Source organism: Lepidochelys kempii, chromosome 7 (assembly GCF_965140285.1).
Source record: "Lepidochelys kempii isolate rLepKem1 chromosome 7, rLepKem1.hap1, whole genome shotgun sequence".
NCBI lineage: Eukaryota > Metazoa > Chordata > Testudines > Cheloniidae > Lepidochelys > Lepidochelys kempii.
In genome coordinates, this window is record NC_136386.1 from 50,699,718 (window position 1) to 50,719,234 (window position 19,517).

Here is a 19,517-nt window from a genome sequence, read left to right on the forward strand (position 1 = left end):
TCCGGCTCCACCCCCCAGTTCCTGGGGATGCAGTGGGGGCTGGAATGGGGCAGACTGTGGGTTGAACAGGGTGTGGCCATGGGGGGAAGGGGCAGAACGGAGGCGGGACTGCAGGCGGAAAGGGTGGGGATGGGTCCAGTGTTCCCTCTACTATTTCTGACACATGTGCGGAAAGAATTTTATTATGTTTACCAATATGGAGGTGATGTAAGACACATCACTTCCATAATGGCACACATAACAAAATTCATGTGGTGGGGTTGGGGCCGAGGGGTTTGGAGTGTGGGAGGTGGCTCAGGGCTGGGGCAGAGGGTTGGGGTGCAAGGTGTGAGGGCTCTGGCTGGGGATGATGGGTTTGGGGTGCCGGCTGCCCTGGGGCTACAACGGGGAGAGAGGACTCCCCCCAGCTCTCTCTCCCCGCAGCAGCACTTGGGCTGGGAGGAGAGGTGCCTCTCCCCGCTGTGGCAGCTTTGGGGCTGTGGCTGTGGGATAGGAGCCTTTCCCCCAGCCACAGCAGGTCCAGCCGGGCTGGATTGGGGTCAGAGGAGGGGTGTCTCTCCGCCTGCCTCAGCAGGTCTGGGGCTGGGCTGGGCTGGGTTGGAGCCGTGGGATAGGCGACTCTCCCCACCGCAGCCCTGCGCACCTGCACAGCACTTAATAGGCTGTTGCACAGCCACCCAGCTTAGAGGGAATTTGGGAGGGGCCCCCCACTTTCTCTGGCCCAGGGCTCCACAAAACTTTAATTTGCCTCTGGAAGGCCCACCCCAACTTGGGAGCCAGCTGGCTTTGCCCAGTGGGAAAACAAAGGGCTGAAGAGAGACACCAGGTGTTTTGTCCAGGAAAGATAACAAAGGACGGAGGAGGGGCCTTTGGGGAGGTAATATAGCATGGTTGACTGGAAGGAAAAATGCTTCTGGACTGGGACCAAAGAGATTGGGACAGACCTAGATGGACTGTGCTGTAATTTTCTATTCTGCAGCTACCCAAGAATTTCTACACTGTGTTTCTAGACAACCAATAAACCCTTGTTTTACAGTGCTGGCTGAGAGTCACTCCACTCTAAAGAGGTCAGGGTTTCATTGCTCCCTCTGGGTGTGCAAACGGCCCCCCCTGCCCCCAGGGTCCAGTTCGAGTGGACTCACTGAGGAAGTTCGCAGAGTGAGGCAGGCATGCTGAGGTCTCAGAGGTGCAGTTCCAGGAGGCAGTGGAGTCAAAGGGCTTACCCCAGCAAGAGTGTGACCCTAAGGAGGGTTAACACTCTAAAGGGGTTCCTCCCAGGGACCGCTACTGAGAGTATGGGAGAGCACTGGACTTGTAGTTCTATGACACCCTCTCTCGCAGCAACACCATTGATCGGGCCAGAGCCCTCTGCCATGATGGTAACAGCTCCAGCCCACTAGAGAATTTGGCTCCTGCCATTAGCTGTCTGCCCCATGCTACCTGTCAGCTCTGTGTTCCTGGGAAACCAAGGTGCAGTATCCAGCCTGTCTGATTCAGGAAGGACCCCACCCCAGCCTCTGCTTGAACCAAAACCGATCAGAAGAAAGATTTATAAAAAGCAATGAAAAGACAGTGGGAGACACACCTAAACCCCTCCAGACAAGGGTTACAGGATTAAGGAAACTCCCCTAGCCTCATTTGCATCAGAGATGGGACACGCATATCCATTAGCATACAGAATGGAGAACAGAGATTCCAAGGCAAGAACCACATGGAACTCTGGGACCAGAAAGGCAGGGAAGCACTGCATGATGCGGGATCTCTGCTTCAGATGTTAATGAACCCTCGCCTGCACACACCCAGCTCAGTAGTTATCAGACCTAGTCTAGTAATAAATCCTTTATTGGTATCTGTAGCGAGGCGGTGTGGCTCCCCGCCGCCCCAAAGAGGGTCGAGCCCCTCCAGACACCGGAGTGGGTGGAGCCAGGAAGCTCTGAGCCTGCCCCTCAGAGGGACAGGCGGCAACCTGGAAGTATAAAGGCGGGCCCTCAGAGCTCACTAGAGGACCAGTGGCCAGGGAGGCCAGACATAGCCAGCCTAACCCGTGACTGGAAAAAACCCCATGGCCCCAGGTCCACACCAAGACTGGCTGGACCTGCCCTACGCCAGCTATCCAGGGGAGTTGCCGGACCTGCCCTGCGCCAGCTATCCAGGGGAGTTACCAGGCCGGCTGCTTGTCCACTGCCCTGAGGAACCCATGGTGCTGGACCCCCCTGGAGAACTCTGCCGTGATCCAGGTACCAGAAGTGGGGGAATTAGGAAGTAGCCCAGGGACAGCCGACCCTAGTCTGGCTGTATCTCTGCCAGAACCCAAGTCAGTGTGTTGCGGTCAGGATCCCCACTGACCCAGCAGCGGGTCGTTTGCCACTGCTAGGGCCCCGGGCTGGGACGCAGCGGAGTGGGTGTGCCTGTGTCCCCCCTGCCACCCAACTCGTGGGTGGTAGTCTCTCCCTCTTCCAGATCCTTGGAGGCCTGGGCTAATTCACACATGCTGTGTTGCTCAGTCCCTGCCCGAGGGCCTGAGCTACTGACTATTTGGTGCCTGCCCTGACCCATGGCCTGGCCTGCTAACATTGGGCTATTTGCTCAGCCCCTGCCCGAGGGCCTGAACTACTGACTATCTGGTGCCCCACCCTGACTCAGGGCCCGGGCCTGCAGTGCTCATTCCAGTTACCACAAGGGCTGCCGTGGGAGACTCTGGTGGCCAGACAAATTCCCCCAAAGTCAACTGTGTGTAGTGAGCTGGTGTGGCTCCCTGCCGCCCCAGAGAGGGTTGAGCCCCAGCATAGCCCCTTTACAGTATACAAAACACTGAAGCTGCCTAATTGCATGGTGAGCTCCCTCAAAGGAACATCGCCCTTGGCAGGAATGATCAGTTCCTATTGTCTAGCCTGAACAAAACAACTTTGGTATATTCCCTTGAGCCATTAGTTTACCCATAAACAAATCTAGTGTTCTCCCTTTAACCATTGTTGTTTCCCTACAAAAAAACCCTACCCATGCTCAGGACCTGCCTGGATCCAAAATCTGCATCAGTTACATTGGGACTTCATCTTCTCCTGACTGATCGTGCTGGGGGCTCTGCCTGTCTCCAGCACTCCGGACCCTCAGCTACCACCACTACCTGGGAACCCCGACCGGTTCAAGCTGCATGGATAACCCATCTCTCTCTCTCTGTTTTTTGTCCTACTCTAGGAATAGCTTTCTAACCCTGACTTGTGTGATCAGGTATAGTTTTCTAAACCTGACTTTTGTAACCAAATTTAAGATAGATTTAATATTGAACCTGTTTTGATTGTTTGGCTCTCCGTGTATGGTTATTACCTGGCCATAAATAATTTTTATGGTTAAGATGGTTGCTTCCCTCCCTCCATCTCTCTCTTTTCTGTGTTTTTGGCTTCCCCATTTGCTCTGCAGCAACGCTCCTCCTACCTAAGCTAAAGATCCCTGTAGCACCCAAAAATCCTGTGGGGTTTGCTCATCAAGGGGGTTACTACCAGAACAATTGTCACGTGAAAGTGCGGATAGGGACATGCTGAACCTGTGGCATAGGAGGGTGGCAGCTTGGAAGTGCTGTACAACCTAGCCTGCTGAGTCCAGGGGCATATAAGGGATCAGCTTGGGAGTGCTGATTGACCTGGTCTACTCAGATGCTGTGATAAATGAATCGAAGTGGGGAAGATTGGAGCAAAATGGGTGGAGGTGGTGGAGAATAAGAAAGCTAGTAGCAGTTGGTATGGATATCAGAAGGGGCAACCCATGACGACACTCCACCATTGGGATCAGCCCAAGGCCCCACCTCACAAGGAGGAGCCCTCCACACAACTAGGGAAACCCCAGGTGCCCTCTCATCTCACCATGCTACTCTCCAACCACCCACCTCGCCGAAGCCCACAGTCAGCTGGGTGATGCTTCAAATTTAATGAGCTGCGGCATATGAAGGCCAACTGCCCCAAGAGCACCAGCCGACTGCAACTCATCACCCCAGGGTCCTACCGAAAGCCCTCAGGCCCAGATGCCTCGCAAATACCCCCATAGTGAAGGGAAACTGTGAGTGTGGGCGGGAGGAAGATTACTGTGTGGAGAGACTCTGGAGCACTGGTGTCAGCTATTCACCAATCCCTGATGGACCCCAAATTCATCGACCCAGAGGCCAGTGACAGTGCAACCCTTTAAGGCCAACTCTTTTTACTTGTCTACAGCCAAGTTGCCTGTCCAGTACAAGGGCTGGTCAGGGATATGGACTTTTGCAGTCTATGATGATTATCCCATTCCTGTGCTGCTGGGAGAAGACTTAGCCAACCATGTAAGACTAACAAAAAAGGTGGGGATGGTCACCAGCAGCCAGGCTAAACAGGCCTCCACACCTAACTCCATTCTTGAGTCTCCTACAGGACCCAGCCAGAGGTGGTGAAACCAGACTCCAGACCAAAGTCTATGGCAGCAGTTGTAGATCCAGTTCCTGGGACCCAGCCAGAACCAGCTCAAGAATTGGAACTGGGGGAGCAGTCAGCACCAGAGCCTGTGCTTGCAACCCTACCAGAGTCAGGGGAGCCAGTACCAAAGGGCGCTGAAGCCTGAAATACAACCTAGTGCACCAGTGGAAAGCGGTTCACAATCGATGGAGACAACCCTATCACCTGCATTGCTTCCAGTGGGACCAAGCCCAAGTCCACAACCCAGCGAGGAACTAATTCTCCAGCATTAAGGGAGTAGTTCCAGGTAGAGCAGGAAGCGGATGGAAGCCTCAAGGGAGGTTGGATGGCAGCACGACCCACCGCCTCTCAGATCTTCCAATGGGCCCAGGTTTGCTGTAAAAGGAGGACTCTTATACAAGGAAACCCTTTCTGATGGGCACAAGGAGGACTGGCATCCTCAGAGACAGTTGGTAGTTCCAACTAAGTATAGGGAAAAGCTCTTGAGCTTAGCCCACGATCACTCTAGTGGCCATGCTGGGGTGAACAGGAGCAAAGACAGTTTGGGGAAGTCATTCCACTGGGAGGGAATGGGCAAGGATGTTTCTACCTATATCCAGTCTTGTGAGGTGTGCCAGAAGGGTGGGAAAACCCCAAGACCAGGTCAAGACCCTTCTCCAGCCACTTCCCATCATTGAGGTTCCATTTCAGCGTGTAGCTGTGGATATTCTGCGTCCTTTCCCTAAAAAGACACCCAGAGGGAAGCTTTACATACTGACCTTCATGGATTTTGCCACTTGATGGCCGGAAGCAGTAGCTCTACGCAACACCAGGGCTAAAAGCGTGAGCCAGGCATTGGCAGACATTTTTGGCCCTCCGACAACCTTATGGATTTGGGAACTGACTTCCTGGCAGGGACCATGAAACGTCTTTGGGAAGCTCATGGGGTGAACCACTTGGTTGCCACCCCTTACCACCATCTAACGAATGGGCTAGTGGAGAAGGTTAATGGAACTTTGGGAACCATGATACATAAATTTGTGAATGAGCACTCCCATGATTGGGAGCTAGTGTTGCAGCAGTCGCTCTTTGCCTACAGGGCAATATCACATCCCAGTTAGGGGTTTTCTCCCTTTGAACTCTTTTATGGCCATGAAGTTAAGGGGCCATTAAAGTTGGTGAAGCAGCAATGGGAGGGAGTTACATCTCCAGGAACTAACATTTTGGACTTTGTAACCAAACTGCAAAACACCCTCAAGGACACTCTAGCCCTTGCTTGAGAAAACCTACAGGATGCTCAACAAAAGCAAAAGGCCTGGTATGATAAACATGCCAGAGAGCATTCCTTCAAAGTAGATGACCAAGTCATGGTCCTAAAAGTGTTCCAGGCCAATAAGATAGAAGTGTCATGGGAGGGGCGATTTATGGTCCAAGAGTGCCTGGGAGCTGTTAATTACCTCATAGTGTTCCCAGACCCTATCCTAAAACCTAAAGTATACCATGTTAATTCTCTAAAGCCCTTTTATTCCTGAGAAATCAAGGTTCTCCAGTTTACAGCCCAGGAGAGAGATAACACTGAGTGGCCTGAAGAAGTCTACTATCAAGGAAAAAGCAATGGTGGCCTAGAAGAGGTGAGTCTTTCCATCACCCTAGGGCATAAGCAGTGACAGCAAATCCAGGAGCTGTGCATCAGCTTCGTGCCAATGTTTTCAGCCACCCCAGGATGGACAGAACAGGCATACCACTCCATTGACACAGGTGATGCTCGCCCAGTTAGAGCCCAACCCTACTGGATGGCTCCTCAAGCCAAAACTCCAATAGAAAGGGAGATCAAGGACAAGTTACAGATGGGTGTAATCTGCCCCTCTGAGAGTGCATGGGCCTCTCCAGTGGTTCTGGTTCTGAAACCAGATGGGGAAATCTGCTTTTGTGTGGACTATCATAAGCTAAATGCTGTAACTCGCCCAGAGAACTATCCAATGCCATGCACAAATGAGCTATTAGAGAAACTGGAACGTGCCCAGTTCATCTCCAGCTTAGACTTAACTAAGGGGTACTGACAAGTGCCGCTAGATGACCCAGCCAAGGAAAGGTCAGCCTTCATCACCCATGTAGAGCTGTATGAATTTAATTTAGGGATGGTAGCAGATGACAGAACAAGGAGTAATGATCTCAGGTTGCAGTGGGGGAGGTTTAGGTTGGATATTAGGAAAAACTTTTTCACTAGGAGGGTGGTGAAACACTGGAATGCGTTACTTAGGGAGGTGGTGGAATCTCCTTCCTTAGAAGTTTTTAAGGTCAGGCTTGACAAAGCCCTGGCTGGGATTATTTAGTTGGGGATTGGTCCTGCTTTGAGCAGGTGGTTGGACTAGATGACCTCCTGAGGTCCCTTCCAACCCTGATATTCTATGATTATAATGTGCTCCCTTTCGAACTGCAAAATGCACCTGCCACCTTCCAGAGACTGGTGAATAACCTTCTGGCGGGATTTGGGGAATTTGCAGTAGCCTACCTTGACGATGTGGCTATATTCTCAGATTCATGGGCAGAACACCTAGAATACCTCCAAGCTGTCTGCTGGCGCATAAGGGAGGCAGGATTAACTGTTAAGGCCAAAAAATGTCAAATAGGCCTAAACAGGGTGATGTGCCTTGGACACCAGGTGGGTCAAGGAACTATCAACCCCCTACAGGCTAAAGTAAATGCTATCCAAAACTGGCCTGTCCCTGAGTCAAAGAAGCAGGTCCAATCCTTCCTGGGCTTGGCTGGGTATTACCGCTGATTGGTACCACACTACAGCCAAATTGCCACCCCGCTGACAGACCTAACCAGGAAAAAACAGCCAGGGATATTAGCCGACTTGTTAGTGGACACTGGAGCATCAGTAAACATTCTAAGTCTCTGGTGGATCTCCGGAGGGAGACCCACTGATAAACAGGTTCAGCTCAGTGGGTATGGGGGAAACATCCAGGAAGCTCCAGTCTGGCAGGATATTCCCTTGCAAACTGACAGACTACAGGGGCAAGTAGAATGCTGGGCTCATGAGGGAAATGAGAAGGGAATCCTAGGTGTTCCTTTCCTCCAAACATTTCAGCTAACTATGGATCTAGCTAATGGAGTGTTATGGAAATTGGAAGGAGGGCCTACAGAGATTTCTGCTGTGCATTGTTGTGCGGCTATAAAGGCAACCACAGCCACCCTAACCTCCGTTAGTGATCCATGGGTACAAGAATTTCCCAGGGTATTGACTAACAATAAGGAGGAGTGTGGAAAAATAGATTCTGAAGTTTTCATTGAGGGAAAAGATCCCTCTCCTCAAAGCTAATATAAATACCCAGCTGCAGCAGAGGAAGGCATTAAAAATACTATAGACTGTCTCTTGAAATAAGGGGTGCTCATGCTTATGCAGAATATCTGCAATTCACCAGTATGGCCAGTCCTTAAGGCAGACAGTATCACTTGCAGAATGACTTCCGTGCATTAAATGCGGCCACCTCTGCAGCAGCCCCTGTAGTAGCTAAATAGAACAAAATCATAGTGGCTGTAGGGGCAGCTGGCTCAAAATGGTTCTCTGTGATCAATTTGGCTAATGCTTTCCTGGCTATACCCCTCCATACTTCATGCTGGTATAAGTTTGCTTTTACCTATAGGGGACAACAACATGCCTTCAACTGGACTCCCCAAGGTTTCCATTCTTCCCCTAGTATTTGTCATGCCCATGTCACTAAAATGTGGAACCATTTGCACCCTGACCACCGCTCACACGTAATTTCATACGTGGATGACACTTTAATACACAACCCCACTTCAGAAATGAACAGGGAAATCACCAGGGAAGTGTTGACTACAATGCAGGAAACCGGATTTAAGGTAAATAGAGAAAAGGCTCAGTTAGTATAGCAACAAGTGAAATACCTGGATGTGTGTCTTGGGGAGGATGGTCCGACTCCCAATCAACAAAGGGTAGAAACGATAGGAAAGGAACCTGCTCCCACCGACACACTCCCTACGAGCTCTCTTGGGAACTTTTAATTTCTGCAGAGGCCATTGAAATGTTCTCTGACAAAGCCAAGCCCCTGTACCAATTATTAAAGAAAAACAGGATTTGGGAATGGGGACCAGATCAACAGAGTGTCCTGGTCACCTTGAAACAAGATTTGGCTAGTGCTTCTGCCCTGGCTTATCTGGACTTTGCCCTGCTCTTTGTGATTCATTTGGCCTCCTCAGAGACAAGCATTGGAGCCACTCTCAGCCAAAGGCAATGTGACAAGCTCAGAGTCATTACGTATGACTCCAGGCTCCTGGCTCAAACAGAGCCAGGCTTTACCGCCTGTGAACAAGAGTGTCTTGCGTTGGTCTGGAGCCTCACGCATTGGGAATTTATTATTGGAGGGTCAAAGGTCATTGTTCAGACTGTGTATATTCCCCACTCAAGCACGTCATATTGGGGAAAATACAGGACGGCCAGGTCTCTAACCCCCGCATTGCTCAATAGACCCTCACCCTAGTAAACTGAGCAGTCGAGTTTAAAAATCAACCAGCCATTTCACCAGCCCACTGTGTGCTAATTATAGAAAGAAAGGCGCATACCTGCCCCCTCCCCCTGGTAAAACACCTTGAGTGGCCAGTCAAGGGAGGCATGAGGCTTGCAGACGCTAAACAGAAGGGGGTTGCAATTTGGTTTACAGATAACTCAAGTTTCTACCCTATGGGTCATCCCTGAACAGGGTATGGAGCCATCCGTGTAAATGAGGGAGAGATGCTCCAAGGACCAGCTCGCCCCCATTCTTCCCAAGCAGCTGAGGTGGAGGCAGTTAGAGCTGTCCTAGCTTATGAATCCCAGGACACTTCTGTTACACTGACTCTGACTGGACAGCCAGAGCAATCACTCTGTGGCTCCCCGTTTGATTGAATAGAGAAATGGTAGCTACAGATTGGCGCTCCATTTCTCATTCAGACAAAGGGAGACAAATGTCAAATCTGAACAAGGAAAGAACTGGAGACACCTAGAAGACTCACAGAAAGGGGCATCAGAAAAATCACACAGAAGCAGCACACTGGAACAACAGAGCTGAGGCCTTAGCCAAAGCTGCTGCTACTAGTAACCACACTAGAGACACAGACCAGGTAGAACAAATAGAGGCAGTAACTACCCGAGGAAAAACTTTAGGCAAAGGAATAGATACCTTGGGCTTAAGTACCCTTCAAGGTGGGGATATGGAAATCCGGTCCTTAGCCAAGACAGGGAAAGATCCACAGGAAAATACAGGATTGAGCAAATTGGAGATGTCTGCTGAGCAGTGGATGCAGGTGGTCAAAGACACTGGATAGTCCCCAGCCTGGCACAGGGGGACCTGATTCAGTTTGTGCATGAGCAAGGGCATAGAGGAAAACAGGATACTTTAAATAGGGTTAAAGATATAGGGTGGTGGCCAGGCATGAAAGCGGATATAAATCAGTGGTGTGATAATTGTTTGCAGTGCGCCATGGTTAATGTTGATTGCAAGGTTAAAAAAAATGCATTGGGGCACTGAAGAATAAAGGGTCCCTGGTCCCTGGTCCCGGATTCAGATAGATTACATAGGCCCTTTACCCACCACCAGTAGAGGGAATAAATACTGCCTGGTAATAGTAGATCCCTTCTCCAAATGGGTGGAAGCCAGCCCTACTAAAACTAACACTGCCTCGGTCACTGCTAAGAAACTCTTTAACATGGTTTTCTCAAGAATGGGAATTCCCAGAGTAATTGATTCAGATTTGGGATCCCATTTTGTGGGAGATGTTATGCTTTAGGCATTAAGCAATGTTTCCACATAGCTGGACACCCTGAGTCCTCTGGACAAGTTGAACAAACCAATCGCACTCTAAAGGAAGCTTTGAGAAAACAAGTAAAGACCTCAAGGAGGGATTAGGATGAAAAGCTACCAACAGGGCCAGTGCAACCACTAGGCGAAGTAGGCGGTCGCCTAGGGCACCAAGTGGTTGGGGGCGCCAAAAAGCGGTGCCCTGGCTTGGCAGGGAGGAACCGCCTTCCGGCGGCACCGGAGAGCCAGAGCATTGGCTTGAGGGGGCAGTGAGCCCCAGCCATGGAGGAGCTGGCGCGGCGCAGGGGGGCAGCAGCCCTGAAGAGGCAGCGGCACTGCTAGCGGGGAGCAGCCCCTCCTGCCCAGGCTGCGGCCCAGTGCCCCACCCCCCGGGGCTCCTGCAGGCTGCAGCAGATGCATGCGGGCGGTGGCCCCCATGCGCCCTCCAGCTCCCCCCTCGCTGTGCTCCCAGGCATGTGAGCTACGGCCACCCCTCCCACTGCCTCAGCACTCTGGGGGGGGAGGGGCTATGCATGCGGCAGCCCGGCGCATGATTTGCCTCCACGTGGAGCCAGCATCTGACCGGCATGGACATGATAAGGGGAGTCCCGGGGGGCAGTCAGGGAGCAGGGGGAGGGTTGGATGGTTCGGGAGTTCTGGGGGGGGCCTGTCAGGGGGAGGGGGTGTGGAGAGGGATCGGAGCAGTCAGGGGACAGGGAGCAGGGGGGGTTGGATGGGTCAGGAGTTCTGGGGGTCTTGTCAGGGGGTGGGGAGTGGTTGGATGGGCAATGGGAGTCCCGGGGATCTGTCTGGGGGTGGGGGTGTGGATAAGGGTGGGGACAGGTAGGGGGTAGGGTCCTAGGGGGGCAGTTAGGCTGCAGGGGAGTCTCAGGAGGGGGTAGTCAGGGGACAAGAAATAAGGAGGCTTAGGTAGGGGGTGAGGTTCTGGGGGGCAGTTAGGGGCAGGGGTCCCGGGGGGGCAGTCAGGGGACAAGGAGCAGGGGGGATTGGAGGTTCTGAGGGGGGCAGTGAGGGGGTGGGAAGTAGGAGCGAGTGGATGGGGGCGGGGCTAGGGCAGGGCTCTCCCTCCCCCATCCTCTTTTTTGATTGTTTAAATATGGTAACCCAAGGGAAGCCGGGCGGGGGGGGGGGACATGGGGGCCAGCATCCGCATGCATCCGCTGCGGCCTGCAGGAGCCCCCGGGGGGGAGGGTGCCGGGCCGCAGCCTGGGCAGGGGCGGGAGGCACAGCTGCTCCCCACTAGTGGCACTGCCGCCGTTGCAGGGCTGCTGCCCCCCTCGCTGTGCCGGCTCCTCCATGCTGGGGCTTGCCACTGCCGCAAGTGGGACACTCTGGCTCTCTGGTGCCTCTGGAAGGCGGCTCCTCCGTGCCAAGCTGCTGCAGCGGCCCAAGCCCAGCAAAGCCAGTGACTTGGGGTGGGCGCTGCCGGGGTGGGGTGGGGAGGGCTTGTGAGGGGGCTGTGCACCCTCCAGGGGAATTCAGGGGGTGGGAAGGGGGGGAACCTGGTCTGGGGAGCAGCCCCTGGGCACAGCTGGCCCCTGGGCAGGCTGGCCCCTGGGGTCTATAAAGGCTCGTTGAGATTTGCCCCTCAATGAACCAATGTCCGCGGGGGTGGGCCGCAAGGTGGAAGTTTTGCCTAGGGCGCAAAATAGCCTTGCGCCGGCCCTGGCTACCAATCATCTTAATGGCTCTAATAGGCTCTAAGGTGATACATGGGGGAGGTTTAGATTGGATATTAGGAAAAACTTTTTCACTAAGAGGGTGGTGAAACACTGGAATGCGTTACCTAGGGAGGTGGTAGAATCTCCTTCCTTAGAGGTTTTTAAGGTCAGGCTTGACAAAGCCCTGGCTGGGATGATTTAACTGGGAATTGGTCCTGCTTTGAGCAGGGGGTTGGACTAGATGACCTTCTGGGGTCCCTTCCAACCCTGATATTCTATGATTCTATGATTCTATGGGTACACTCCCTTTGAAGTTATGACTGGAAGGCAAAGGCACATGCCTGAAAGTTGGTGGTTGGGAGTGGAACTGCCTAGTGCCTGGGAAGATGGTAACAGATGAATGGGTACAAACGCTAGTAGAGACTGTAGCTGCTTTGCACAAGCAAGTGGCAGCACAGCTAGGCATAGTACAGCAAAACACAGACAAAAAACTAGCCTCCTGGCACCAAACAGCCAATCAGAGTGGCTACAGGCAGAGTTCTTCTCCCACACCCCAGCAACACACAGCCATTCTCAGAGGTGGGGAGAGTTGCAAACAGCTCACGGCCCCCCATGGGAAATGGGGATGGGACAGTGACCTATGTTCCCTCTATTGGTGCACATAACAAAATTCATTCCACACATGTGTGGGAAAAATTAGAGGGAACACTGACAGTGACTCTGCCATCCTTCTCCTGCCTGGGCAGGTGTGGGGTGTGAGCAGCCCCTGGATTCCCCACCCCGACCTGGGAAGGGGGAGAAGAGTCCCTCTGCAGCCCCTGGCCTGGGAGAGTGAGGGTGAGGAACCCTAGGAGGAGCAGATGGGATTTGGGGGGGAAGGACTGATTGAGAGGTTGGGAACAGGCAGAAGTGGGGGGACAGCTTCTGCTTGGGGGGACAGAATCCCCTCCCCCAGTAGATCTGGGAGAGTGGGTGACACTGATTGTGACCCACACACAGGAGGGGAGGCAATAATCAACAGCCTGTGCAAAACGTGGGGTAGCCTGCTCTCCTGAGCTAGCACTTGGGGGTCCAGCTCCTGAGGCGGGCAGCGTTGCCCTGCTCATGCATCACACAGGGGAGCTCACACACATGCAGCCACACACACTTGTATGCACCCCTAGCTGGGCCCCCATCACCCCACTCACCTGCAGTCCAGCAGCACCGTGCAGCGCCTGGCACACTCCTCGGTGTCTGCAGGCTCCTCCTGCTCCGGACCGGGGCCTTGCTGGCTCAGGGAGAGCAGCTGGGTGGCTTTGAGCCTCTGGAAGTCATTGAGAGGGGAGCGCTGCTGCCCTGGGGGACACAGCGAGAGACACATTCCTGGCAATCACATGGCTGGGGGTGCCCAGCTTTGGCCTCACTCCTTGTCCTGGGCATGGAACCAAGAGGGGTCTGGCAAAGCAGTGGGGCCAGGGAATCAGAGGTGCCTGGGCAGGCAGCAGAGCTATGGACAGACAGCGGGGCCATCAGTGGGGCCGGTGGGCAGGCAGAGGCAGGGCTGGCCTTACCATGAGGCGAACTGAGGCAGCCTCCTCAGGTGCCAGACTTTGGGGGGGCACCGCTAGGACCCAGAGTGTAGAAAATTGTACCTGCTGCTGGTACATATGTATTCTCTCTACTCTAGATGCACAGAGATGGTGGAGTGCTGTGCTGGAGGAAGGAGGGCACAAGAGACATAGCAGGCAGGCAGGAGAAAAGGTGAGAGGGAATAACAGAAAGCAGCAGGAGCTGCAGGGAGAGAGAAGAGGAGGAGCCTCTTATGTACCTCTCTAGCACTCCCAGGACCCTGGACTGATTAACACCAGCTTCTCAGGGAGCTTCCTCTTTCCTGCTGCTTCCCTGAACTCAGTTGATGAGAACGGGCAGTCAACTGAAGTAGTAGGAGCCAGTTAGGCCCTTAAGATGCTGATATCTTCCCTCACTCAGGCCCGGCTACCAGCCTACTTATTTGTCCACTTCAGTTGAGTGTTGAGAGCCACTATAGCTGGCACAGAACAGCAGTCATGAGTGAAAGAAGAAAACGCCCCTCTGGGGCAGCATTTAGAAAAAGAAAGGAAAGGAAGCTTTTCTGCCTAAGCAGGAAGGAGCTCTCCTGAGATACATAAACACAAATGTTCACGGTGAGCCTTCCGGCCCTGGTGAGGATGTGAGTGGTGACAAGATGCCTGATCTTCCAGTTAGAGTGCAGGTGACCTGGCAGCTACTGCAGCATCCATGTCTCCATCTCAAATGGATGTAACCATGCACATTCCTGAAGAAAAGTATAGATCAGAGAAGAGTGTGGTGGAGGTGCAAGAAACAGCTGCTGCCAAGTTTAGTTCCTTAAATCCAGATGATCCAGGACTGTGGACCCACTTGAGCAGTAGCCTGAGGGACTTCCTTGTACTGCATGGGCCACAGCAAGTGAAAAACTTCATGTTCCCCAAAGACAATGAAAATAGAAGTTTCCATCCAACACATTACTGGTGTGAAATCCCCAATGGTGACAAAGTGGAGAGGCCATGGCTTATGTACTCAAAAACCCAGAATGCTGCCTACTGTTTTTGTTGCAAACTCTTCCAGCCTAATGTTTCAGCCACACTGGGTTCTACAGGAACAAAGAACTGGAAAGAAATCTGGCTAGAAATCTGGCATGCCATGAGAAGGCAGCAAATCACCAGAGAGCATTCCATAGGTGGAAAGAGCTTGAGATGAGACTAAAGGCCATCATAGATGATCAGCATCAAGAGAAGATTGCATCAGAGTCTCTTTACTGGCAAAATGTTCTGAAAAGGCTCATTGCCATTGTGTGAATGCTTGCTACCCAAAACCTAGCACTGCATGGCACTTCAGATCAGCTGTATATGCCAAACAATGGAAACTTCCTTAAAATTGTGGAGCTGATGGCTGAGTTTGATGCTGTACTCCAGGAGCATCTAAGAAGATGCAAATTCCACTCTTTTGGAAAAACAATTCAAAATGAGATCATACAGTTACTGGCAACAAAAGTCAAACAGAAGATTGTGGCAGATCTGAAGTCAGCAAGATATTACTCTGTTATTCTGGACTGCACACCTGACATCAGCCATACAGAACAAATTACTTTAATGGTGCATTTTGTAACAACAACAGAACCTATTGAAAGTGTCCCTGCAATGGTGACAGTCAGAGAGTATTTTCTAGAATTTATTGACATTGATGATACTACAGGAGCTGGTATGACAAATGTGCTTCTTAAAAAGCTGGAAGATACAGGAATTGCAATAGCTGACATGAGAGGTCAGGGCTATGATAATGGTACCAACATGAGAGGAAAGAACAGAGGAGTGCAGACATGGATCCGAGAGTTAAACCCTCGAGCTTATTTTGTCCCATGCAGTTCTCATTCATTGAACTTGGTGGTCAGTGATACATCATCAGCCTCTAGTGAGGTTGCTGAATTTTTTAATGTAATTCAAAGCATCTATGTATTTTTCTCTGCATCAGCTCATCGATGGCAAATTTTGAAGCAACATCTGGGAACATCCTCTCTGACACTGAAACCACTGAGTGCCACATGATGGGAAAGTCGAGTGAAGGCAATAAAGTCTATCAAACACCAAATTGGGAAGATAGATGATGCCATAGTTGCCATTATGGAGGATAATGCTATGACAGGAATTGTTTGTGGGAGAACAGTGGCAGAGGGAAATGGAATCACCAGAAACCTACATAACTTCAAATTTCTGTGTGGCTTAGTGTTGTTGCATGACATACTGTTCGAAATAAATGTTGTAAGCAAGAGACTCCAAGGTGTTGACCTTGATATATCTGGAGCAATGGAACAACTGGACAAAGCAAAGTCATACCTACAGTCTTACCGGTCAGATGAGGGATTTCAAAATGTTCTGAAGAGTGCACAGAAGTTGGCAGAGGAACTTCACACTGAAGCTATTTTCCCACCCATTCAAGAATACAAGAGTCACCAAAGAAGACATTTTGATTACGAGGCATGGGATAATCCCATAAGAGACCCCAAACAACAATTCAAAGTTCAATTCTTTAACCAGGTGCTAGATTGTGTAATACAGTCAGTTGAAGAACATTTCATGCAGCTCAAGGAACACAGCAGTATATTTGGGATGTTGTATGATATTCCAAAACTCCTCACTATACCTGAAGAAGACCTACACCAGCAATGCAGGGCACTACAGACAGTGTTGACACATGATGACATGCATGATATTGATGCAAGTGATTTAGGTGATGAACTGAAAACCCTTTCAAGATACATTTCAGCAGAATCAACTACAAAGGCTGTTCTGGAATATATGTGCTGTGACAAAGTTCCTCCTCTACCTTGGTGGGTCTTGCACTTATTGGCGGATTTGCTCACCTTGGAGATTCACGGTTGCCTTCAGTTTGGCCATTTTCATGAACTCACAGTCCAGGTCAACCCCTCCTGTGTCTGACCAGGAGTTGGGAGGTTTGGGAGGAGCTCGGGCCCGCCCTCTACTCTGGGTTCCAGCCCCGGGCCCTGTGGAATGCAGCTGTCTAGAGTGCCTCCTGGAACAGCTGTGTGACAGCTACAACTCCCTGGGCTACTTCCCCATGGCCTCCTCCCAACAGCTTCTTTATCCTTACCATAGGACCTTCCTCCTGGTGTCTGATAATGCTAGTACTCCTCAGTCCTCCAACAGTATGCATTCTCACTCTCAGCTCCTAGTGCCTCTTGCTCCCAGCTCCTCACACACACACACGCCACAAACTGAAGTGAGGTCCTTTTTAAACTCAGCTGCCCTGATTAGCCAGCCTTAATTGATTCTAGCAGCTTCTTGATTGGCTGCAGGTGTTCTAATCAGCCTGTCTGTCTTAATTGTTTCCAGAAAGTTCCTGATTGTTCTGGAATCTTCCCTGTTACCTTACCCAGGGAAAAGGGACCTACTCAACCCAGGGCTAATATATCTGCCTTCTATCACTCTCCTGTAGCCATCTGGCCCGACCCTGTCACAGAGCACAAATAAGATGACCACCCTCTTTCCAAATGCTTTTGTTGCTCTGCACATACTTCTAACACTTCCTGTAACAGTTGCCAGTGGCTTCTCCAAGCTGAAGTTAATAAATATGCTCCACAATGACACAGGAGAGGCTGGTCAGCCTTGCAACCATCTCAATAGAGCATAAGCTGGCCCAGACTGTGGACCTTCAGGAAGCAGTTCAAATCTTTGCAACCAAGAAGGCACAGAAAGCACCACTTTGATTATTCAAACAGATAAAAATGCCAGTGTTTACTATACAGACAAGAAAAGTTACATTTGCTGTTCAGGCGTTTAAAGTTAAGTGTTACTTAAAATTTTTGAACAAGGCATTTTAAGTTGTTAGTTCTCCTTTACTGGGGTAGGTAAAGCAGAGCAGTACCATGATAGGAGTAGAACAGGAAGAAGGCTGTATAAGTAGGGGCATAGCGAGCAGATCGAGGGACGTGATCGTTCCCCTCTATTCGACATTGGTGAGGCCTCATCTGGAGTACTGTGTGCAGTTTTGGGCCCCACACTTCAAGAAGGATGTGGATAAATTGGAGAGAGTCCAGCGAAGGGCAACAAAAATGATTAGGGGACTGGAACACATGAGTTATGAGGAGAGGCTGAGGGAGCTGGGATTGTTTAGCCTGCAGAAGAGAAGAATGAGGGGGGATTTGATAGCTGCTTTCAACTACCTGAAAGGGGGTTCCAAAGAGGATGGCTCTAGACTGTTCTCAATGGTAGCAGATGACAGAACGAGGAGTAATGGTCTCAAGTTGCAGTGGGGGAGGTTTAGATTGGATATTAGGAAAAACTTTTTCACTAAGAGGGTGGTGAAACACTGGAATGCGTTACCTAGGGAGGTGGTAGAATCTCCTTCCTTAGAGGTTTTTAAGGTCAGGCTTGACAAAGCCCTGGCTGGGATGATTTAACTGGGAATTGGTCCTGCTTTGAGCAGGGGGTTGGACTAGATGACCTTCTGGGGTCCCTTCCAACCCTGATATTCTATGATTCTATGATTCTATGATTCTAAGGCAGAACTGAGACCTTTCAAAGTTTTGGCCCAAGCAAGGGGGCTGCCTCAGGTGCCAAAATGTTGTGGGCCAGCCCTGGGCAGAGGGGCCAGCAGGCTGGCAGAGTGGCCAGCAGTGGGGCCGGCAGTGCAGCTGGGGCACATCTATGGCTGCAGGAAGGGGGCTATTTCAAGCTGTATTTTGTATCCTCTAAAATTCCCAGCCATAGTCTGACTAGCCTGTTAAGTGCCAGGCCAGGTCCAAGCTTGGGGTGCCAATGGGAGCTCCTCAGTGCCAGGGGGCCCTGATTCCATACCCCTGCATCCCACACCCCTCCCCAGAAGCTATCTGAGACATCTCAGCACATGTCTCTGTCCAAAGACAGGGAAAACTGCGCCGGAGACCCGGCCAGCACTGGTCGGCCAGCCAAGCCAGGACAGAGCACATCTGAGAGTGCAGCCAGTGTCTGGGCCGCTGCCCTAATGGCTCTGCCAGCATCCCTGCCCCACAGAGCCCATGGTCTGGCCCCAGTCAGGGGCACCACTTCTCACTGGTGTCCACCTCCCTCTCCTCTCTTGGCTGGAGCCATGACCCAGCTGTGCTGGTCAGAGTCCTTTGCTCTGTGGGGCTTGAGCACGAAGCGGGGAGCAGCTGTTCCTGCCCTGCTTCATGGGGCTTTTCCCCAGGGTCTCCCCTCGGCTGCCTGCCCACAGACCTCCTTGGCGGGTGCAGGAGGGAGAGGCGCGTGCTGGGCCCCATGCCAGACCAAGAGGGGCCCCTCTGCCCTAGTTCCTGCCCCACTGGGAGGGCAGGCTCGCAGCAGGCCCTGGCTGCCCCAGGCGGGCACTCCTACCTGTGCTGAGGGCACAGGCCAGGGCAAGCAGCAGCACTGCTCCGGCCTGCATCATCCTGCTGCGCCGTCAACCTCAGGGATTGTTGCGGAGCCTGTGCAGAAATGCGCTGGCCGAGGTTGGACTGTCCAAGCAGGGCAGTGCCCTGAGGGCCACCCCCAGTTCTCCGCTCCCGATGGGCAAATATTTGCCTCTGGGCCATAAGCCAATAATGCAGCTCTGGGGAGTGGGAGGGTCACCATTCAAGGGATTCCCAGGCAGATCACAGAGGAGCAGCCCTCACCCCCAACACACAGTCAGCTCATGGGGATTTCAGCTCCCTGCCACCAAAAGCTCCTGGGCTTCAATAAACAGTCACCCCCTGCATGGCCATATTGACCCAGAGGAGCAAGTTGTGAAACTGCTCCATGCCCAGCTCCAGCAGGACTCGGCCACTCACCCGCTCCTCCCTTTGCAGTAACTGACATGACACCTAGAGCTGCCCTGCCAGGGTGGAGATGCAGCCGACCCTGGGCCCTCTCACAGCTCCAGGAGCCGTGTACTGTGGGTGGGGGCCCGAGGGGCTCTGGAGACTGCTGAGCTGGCAGGTGGCACACATGCCCTGCGTGTAGGGTGGGGGCAGCAGGGCAGTGCTAATGGGTCCCCTGGCCACTCTGGGTCAGCCAGGGCTGCAGCAGAGCCCAGAGGGAAGAGACGCACACTGCCCCCAAGGTGAATGTGAACACGCACCA

General features: G+C 52.1%; 1 protein-coding gene across 1 annotated transcript in view; it reads right to left on the reverse strand.

The window, feature by feature from the left end:
* MST1 (macrophage stimulating 1) overlaps window positions 1-18,843 on the reverse strand; it is a 63,026-nt gene extending 44,183 nt beyond the window's left edge. The window contains exons 1-2 of the mRNA XM_073354751.1: window positions 18,789-18,843; window positions 13,089-13,236 (exon numbers count right to left, since the gene is read on the reverse strand). Coding sequence (XP_073210852.1) covers window positions 13,089-13,236; window positions 18,789-18,843 — 203 coding nt within the window. The remainder of the gene's footprint in view (window positions 1-13,088; window positions 13,237-18,788) is intronic.
* Between the last annotated feature and the right edge of the window lie 674 nt (window positions 18,844-19,517).